Here is a 7,500-nt window from a genome sequence, read left to right as displayed (position 1 = left end):
TGTTGCCTGTGCGTCTACAAAGAGCTAAAACTGCCTTGACTTTTTTCTTTCTTTGCTCGTGTTCAGATGCCGGTTGTTGAATATGGGTCGATGGAATTGATATTGAATGAACTAAATTAAAACGAATCTGAACAAGAACGAAGGAAAATACAACACATGAACAAGTACTTCATCAACAAGTTGCTCAAACTGGAATCAGCCTGAGATTGGAAGGGTTTATTCTTGCCTTCAAAGGTCATAGTAATTCAGTAAGTCACTATTGGTCGCAGTAATATCACATATACATAAGACGAAGTACTAACCTTCTACCAAAAACCTGTCAGTGAGAGAAGGCCGGTTTAGACGCTCAAGTAGACTTCAACAGCGTGAATTGCACGGATCGGCATCGAATCTCTTCCTATCAAACCATTTCAGAGCTTTAATATGCTATACGTAGGAAAAAATTGGCCTTGAAATACAATTATCACTCGAGAAACACCGAGGACGTTTCCAGATGCTTTACCCAAAGAGCAATCTTTTCTAGTTTCTAGAAATATAGCGATTATTACAGACGTCTTATCCCAATCAACGGTGACGTGCGATTAAGGGTAAGTGCGTTGTTATATGTTTGTTATTATTATTGCCCCCGCAGGGTTTTGGCCCGCAAAACCCGAGGAGGCAACCTTAGAAGTCCCCGCGTAAAAAGATAGATATTGTAGGGAGAATCAATTTCGATTTCAGGGGCACCCAACGAATCTGTTCCTCACATTAGGGCCGTTTATACGAGAGAAAATAAGCCGCGGCTAACTCTGGCCGCGGCTTACGTAAGCCGCGAAAGGAACTATTTTTATTACACATAACATGAGAATTTTATTCCATAAAGCTCATTTGTACAAATCTATACGCTTTATTTTCACATGTGAAAAAGACCTATACAGCCAATCAGAATGGCGTACAGCTATTTCACATGTGAAAGTATAACCAATCAGCGATAGCGTAAAGGCGTTTCCATGCCAATCACTCGTGCATCTCGTGCAAATCGTGCAAATCGTGCAAATCGTACTTTGTTATTGAATTAAATTAAATTTGCATTTGGTTCTATTGTTAGTGAGTTTTTGTTTCTAATTCGCGTTCAGAAAACTATTTTAATGAAAATTCTCATGTTATGTGTAATAAAGAGTTTACGACATAGAAAGTGCTTTGTACGGGGTTTTATTCACTCGTTGTTTGTGTCAAAAACCCTCACTCGCTCGTTCCTCGCTCGTTCGGGTTTTTGACACAAACAACTCGTGCATAAAACCCCGTACGCCGCACTTTCTATGAAGTAAACTATTTATACGAGTATAAACTCCCCGGCCAGGATAAGCCACGGCTTGAGAAAGCCGTGAACGTAGATTTTGTACCATTTATACGGGGTGTTCGCGGCTTACGTAAGCCGCGGCCAGAGTTAGCCGCGGCTTATTTTCTCTCGTATAAACGGCCCTATTATCTGTTCCCCAGAGGAATCTTGCTGGATGGCAAAAATACAGGTGTTTCGATGAGCTGGCTGGGAAATTTTGTTATTGATAGAGGTTTTGCGTGGGAATTACTGACTTTTTCTAGCATTTCAACCCGAGCTGGCTGTAGCGCTTGCGGAAAAAAACCTGTTTTGTCCCGGTTTTGTCGCTTTTGTTCGGTCGTTTTGGATCGAGGGATTTGAAAGCGCGCGGAATGCCTGGCTGGGAAATAAATTTGATCAGCTGGCTAGGAAAACAACCAATTTTATCGAGCTGGCTGGGAAATTTCTTCTGTGTCTTGCTGGGAAAAATGAACAGATAATATTTTCCCAGCAACACTGAAAAACACCTGAAAATGCCTTAATAACATTCTTTTCATTAACTGGGGTATAATAATACGTTTTACAACAAATTGGTCGTTGGGTGCCCCTGTCGATTTGCTCAACCGGGTGCAAAAGCAGGACCACAGCGCTGTTCGGGTTTATATAGCGATTGAAAAATCAAACATTGAAGCAGCTCTGATGCAAATCGAGTTGCCTGGCTCAGAAATTGATTTTGTCCGGGTGCAAATCAGAATCGGAAACAGGGGCGACATGCTCAGCATGTACTTTAAAAGATGTACCTCAAGTGCCTTTCACACTATCTTAGGCCGGGGTAGATGTAGTGAAAACTATTACTAGTTAGCTAAATGTGTACTAGTGAATCTTCCTGTAACAACACATTGATATGTCAGTGCAACGTGCACTTTTCAATGGAATACTTGGCTTGCGACAAGTATCGTACGCCAGAGATGGGATAGATGTAATTTCCATATATGAAACGAATCCTGTGTTCAGAATAAACGTGATCCAAGAAAATAATTTAAAACTCTAAACACTAATAAGTTAATTTCTTATTCTGTGTGGTCGGGCTGTCGCTCAATATTCTTTTATCCATTTAACTACTTGCCGAAGTGATCATTTTTTTCCGAAATTAATTCAAGTTACAAAGAAATTGCAAATACGGCGATTAAATATTAAAATGTTGGCTTAAAGCTGAATCGTGATATTATTTTAAACACCTTGCGCCAGGTATGGCTGAAACGTAGAAAAGACGATGCATTTTTCTTGAAAAACTACTTACTTACCGGTTTATCTTTTTCCAAATAATTGAATATTGCAAATAACTGTGAACGTTGAAAACGACGCGGTAGGCTCCTCCTAGAATCTCTCTGACTGTTCGGCGTTGCGAAAATATGCAAAAATGTTAATAATGAGGAAAAAATAAGCAGATTTCGCTATCTTTTCTCGGCCAAAAATCTAAATGTATATTTTGATTGATATTTTAAAGATATTAGCAGCAACACTGAGATGCCCACCGCAAACCGTGTTGTAGACACTGAGCTGAGGACGTGAGAAAAAAAACACAGCGCCAAAGATAACATGGCTGCAGACGGAAATGGTTCTTTGAAGCACTAATTGAAAGAGATAAACAAGCTTTAGAATCATAAAAACATATCCACAGCTGCTGTTGCTTTGGTTGTCGATTATTAACGAAGAATTGGGCGGCAATATTCAGTGATATGTACACATTGGTGGACGTCAGCCGCTCTAAACTGGGAAACGCTGCCCGAAAATTCAAAACTTTTACTTTCCTTTCGCTTGATCTGCAATCCAAATCAGGGAAAGCTGTACCGTTTTTGTAACACAAAGGTTTCTCTAAACAGTCACCAAGATTTTTGTGAAAATAAAAATACCAGGGCTTACTAATTTCCTAAATTCTAGGAATGATAATAAACTCCTTTCACTGTGTGACAGGCGCAGTTTCTCGTTTACCACAGGCTGGGTACGAGACGTACAAGTATCTACTTCCTTAAAACGCGCCTTTGGTATAATTTGTTTTGCCGGGCTTAAAACAGCTCCTTAGAGTCGTTAAAACTTAGTTTTAGTAAACTAAAATAGGCAAAAACAAGCTGGCAAGCTTTAAATCTAAGAGTTTCTTGCTTGTAAATGATTTAAATCCAGGAGGGCGAAGGTAAAATACAAAGATGATGTAGCACCCACTTGTGATTGGTTGACTGGCAATTTTATTTGAAAGTGCAGATGGTTTATCTTTTAGATAAAAAATATATTACTGTTATATTACTGTTGAAGACTGATCTGTTATGATAAACTTGTCCGGCTCATGTCGCCTTATGATTCCATGATGCGGGAAAGAGTACATAAAATAACAGCACATACACTAGTATTGAAAAATAATCTTTTGTCTTTTTTAGTTTAATTAACAAATTAACAAATCACTGAGTCTTTGGCTTATTACTCCATCGGTGATGTCAATAAAAGTGCTGTCCTCAAGGAGGAAATGAATTGAAAGAGTTTTTTGTGGTTTGAAGTTAATTGATCGTATTTGACACTTTAAATGTTTGTTAGTAATGATGTCGCAAATGGCGTGTAATATTAAAGAAACTGTAATGTTTTCTTTTTAATTTCCTAATGCAAAAAACAACAATTCATAGAAGAATTTTTTTTAGCATCAGGCAATTAAAAAGAAGCGATAAATGCAAGTTCTTCAAGGGAAATTAGAAAAGACAAACAAGAATTTGCCTCACTGCATTAGCAACAGCTACGACTGTCTGCATTAGCGATTAACATCTTGACTATTTTAGTTGGCAAACAAAAACCAAGAAACGGAAACAGCAGTTGCACATTTGTCAAAAACTACACTTAGACCACTTTGACCAATTTACTGAGGGTAAAGAAATACATATTTCGCGCCTTCTGTACCATGTTTGTTCCAGTCTTACAGGTCTCAAAATATAAACCTTTCTTAATAATTTAAAGTGGTTGTTTTTTTTCTCCGTTCATAGTTAATAGAGGGAATGGTTATGAAACTCGACAAATTTCTTGATTGTAGGTTTTTGCTTTCTTTTTTGGCCTTGACTGTGCACAAAACACAATAGTTGTTTACTCCGTACTGAGGAATTAACCAATAGAAACGTGTTGGTTACGTAATTCATGCATAGTGTATGAGCGCAAAACAAAATATTGTGCCCGGTCGTGGACTTTCCCACCTAAATCTTGGCATCTTTGTTTGCTCCTTTGATGTTTGCCGAGCTTCAAAACCAGTCCCCTCTATTAACTATGCTCCGTTCATGAACTTTTAAACATACTGATTGTAAATCCCTCTTTTTAGCTATTATAACTCACTGACTTCATAGTTTCTTGGCATCAAAAAATTAAACAGATACTCGAGACTTCCCTTGAGCATGGCGCCGTCTTATGAACAAAAATCGTCGTTGATCGCATAAATGGAATGTCAGACTAAGTGCCGCTGAGAAACTTGGACTCAAATTAATTTGCAATAGAGCCTGAAAAATCTGTTGAGAGCTATTACGAGGAATCTCAAAGACACTTATATCATATTTGAAAGATTCCCTGAGGTTTGCGGAAGCAGAGATGATGGATTGTGTACAAAATCACAGTTGTGACAGAAATGGTGGTACACTTTATTACAAATACATACTTAAGGGCCGAACAAGGAGACAAAAGCCTCGCAAAACCAGCCGGTTCATGCGTCGAAGGCGTACGACTGACTGTACGTCCAGCCAGGTTAACTTATTGCAAGAATAAATAACACGGGAGCTCCGCTTTTAGGCTTGGCTAAATCTGTATGTAAATTAGCTTCGTTGTGTTTTGGCCGCGAGTGAAAATCCCAACACCAGGAGCCCATTACCCGGAGCCTCCATCTTCCATATTAACCCTCTGAGTCAACCCTTTCCCGTATCTTTCTATTTTTAGAAGCACTTCGCAGGGGGGCTTTAATGGGTGTTTTCACAATAGCCAATGGTCAGCCATTTATTACGTCACATACGTATGTGACGTATGTGAACCACTTCACTATGTTCTCAGTCACATACGTCACATACGTCAAAATGTAGTAGTTCTAAAAATAGAAAGATACGGGACAGGGTTCCCCATGCGAATCGCGGCCCACTCGCGGCCAAAACGCAACAAAGCAACCATGGTACCTGCGTTAAAATATCCCGCCAACCACGCAGGCTAATGCCTGAGCACTTGTTCTAGAATGGTCAGTTATCAGTGACATTCGAAGGTGACATATGCAAGTGGCTTCTTCTCCTTTCCAGTCTAATGCAAGGTTATGTATTTGTCATAAAGTGTCCCACCTGACTGGTCACAACCACAAAATTACACACATATACACATCCTTAATTTACCACTCCTCAAAGGGCCGTTTCCGGACCAATAAAACGACAGAAGAGATCAACAACAAGAACTGTTATAAGAATGCTAAAGAATCCCAACTGGCTGGAGGCAAACCAGGGCTCGGTTGTTCAAAATCCGATTAACGCTAATCCCAGATTAAAAATTAACCAACGAGTTTATTTCTCTATTCCCAAATGCTGTTCAACGCTGATATTCGGCAAAAAGTTAAGATTAGAGGAAGTCAATCTTGAAAAACAAAAATAAGCAAAAGAAACTTTCACCAAAACGTTGAAAAAAATGAAACCATAGTTAACGCTAATCCTGGATTAAGTTAATCGGCTTTCGAACAACCGGGCCCAGTTGTCTATTTACAAATGCAGCCAAGAAGTTGAACCAGGGACTACCAGGAACAAACTAAGCAAGTGGTCAGAACGGGTCTTGAACTCGGGATCCCCGGATCTCAAGGCAAGTGCCAAAACCACAGGGAAGCACTCCGATGCGGGAGTAAATCGATGGTTGCTTCGACCTCCCATTCGCACGAAGCCTGGTTACCAAGACTGACACAATTGAATAATGGAAGGGAGGAAGAAAAGCAGTGTCAGAGCAGGGGAGTGGGGGAGAGGACTTGAACTTTTATAAAATAAACTTAAGTACATTGGCGGTTAAATGAAATGGTTTTGACCCTCCTTCAGTCATTTCCTAACAGCGCCTGATGCATCGACCTCAATTCCCGGCAAAGTGGTTCTATGAACGCGTCATTGTATTTTCATCTCAGTTCGTAAGCCGAGCATTGCTAGTTCTCATATCTATTACAAGCTCCTTACTTTGACATTCATTACACAACACCACTCGGTTGTCGTTAATGATGTCACTTATGACTGTTTCCTCAGTTTGGACTGCCGCGTCCACGCTGTGAACTAAAACAGAGAAAAAAAAGTAGATAAGAAATCTGACTTGACAGCGCCTTCCCTTGAGTTAACAGTCTATGTATGGAAAAATTACTCATTCCCCCTTCCCCTCCCTCCTCAAAACCACTTTTCCTCTCGTCGTGTTAGGACGACTACACTTCAGTTTTACAACAGCTGTAACTAAAATTCCATATTTACTCTCGAAGCTTCGCTTCTCGGCTAAAAATTCATTTTCTCAAAGCCGCGGGCATTATCAGTCGACATACCAGCCGCCCAAAGGGGTGTATTATGCCGTACGGATCCCGCCAAGTGTTGCCCAGCCTGCGTACCTGGCGGGAAATGCTATCGTTGGGTTATTGACAGTAACACGCGTTAAGAAAGTTGAGGTTCGTTTTGCTGTGTTTCGGCCGCGCGTGTTATGGTGACGAGTAGTTTTGAAATCCCTTGCGGCTTCGCTGCCGCTTGTCACCATTTCACTCGAGGCTGTGCAGGAATGTAAAAAAAACCAAGAAGAGACGACTGTTACTTTTCTAATGTTAAGGCTAACGCTTAATTGAGACAAGGAGAAGTCGTTTTACAGCTTTCTCACCCTACGTCTGAAAAAAGGTTTACTTACCAACTTTTTTGCATCTCACAGTCGCTGGTAGGAACGCAATCACAGCCAAGAAACCCAGAATGGAAGCAGCGCCGAGCACCCCGGAAAAGACAAAACGAACGTACTCAGGTGAAGCTCTATGTAACAATTAAAACAACAACAGATGAACCGGCTTTTAAAAAATTAAAGGAGAGAGGAAACTCCAGTTATTTAGGGTCCTTTAAAGAAAAGCTATTAAGGGTTTTCAGCCGAAGACACGGACCTATAGTTTTGCGCAATGGTCCTTTCATCCTCTTCCCGAGAGCCCGCAATTTTTTCAG

The 7,500-nt window shown here is 40.3% G+C and overlaps 2 protein-coding genes and 1 long non-coding RNA gene across 3 annotated transcripts in view; 1 reads left to right on the top strand and 2 right to left on the bottom strand.

The window, feature by feature from the left end:
* The window catches only part of LOC138015273 (adenosine receptor A2a-like), a 9,244-nt gene extending 8,506 nt beyond the window's left edge, over positions 1–738 (bottom strand). The window contains exon 1 of the mRNA XM_068862250.1: positions 303–738. The gene's annotated coding sequence lies outside the window, so the exon portion shown is untranslated. The remainder of the gene's footprint in view (positions 1–302) is intronic.
* The window catches only part of LOC138015275 (uncharacterized), a 9,836-nt gene that overhangs the window by 1,511 nt on the left and 825 nt on the right, over positions 1–7,500 (top strand). The window contains exon 2 of the long non-coding RNA XR_011125527.1: positions 7,223–7,309. This is a non-coding gene — a long non-coding RNA (uncharacterized lncRNA). The remainder of the gene's footprint in view (positions 1–7,222; positions 7,310–7,500) is intronic.
* Positions 303–7,500, bottom strand: part of LOC138015274 (major facilitator superfamily domain-containing protein 12-like) — a 17,175-nt gene continuing 9,977 nt past the window's right edge. The window contains exons 8-10 of the mRNA XM_068862253.1: positions 7,202–7,317; positions 2,602–6,594; positions 303–397 (exon numbers count right to left, since the gene is read on the bottom strand). Of these exons, the coding sequence (XP_068718354.1) occupies positions 6,449–6,594; positions 7,202–7,317 (262 nt within the window). The 3' untranslated portion in view covers positions 303–397; positions 2,602–6,448. The remainder of the gene's footprint in view (positions 398–2,601; positions 6,595–7,201; positions 7,318–7,500) is intronic.

Source organism: Montipora capricornis, chromosome 9 (assembly GCF_036669925.1).
Source record: "Montipora capricornis isolate CH-2021 chromosome 9, ASM3666992v2, whole genome shotgun sequence".
NCBI classification, from domain to species: Eukaryota; Metazoa; Cnidaria; class Anthozoa; order Scleractinia; family Acroporidae; genus Montipora; species Montipora capricornis.
Note: the sequence above shows the minus strand (reverse complement) of the source record. Positions and strands in the feature narration are given on the sequence as shown.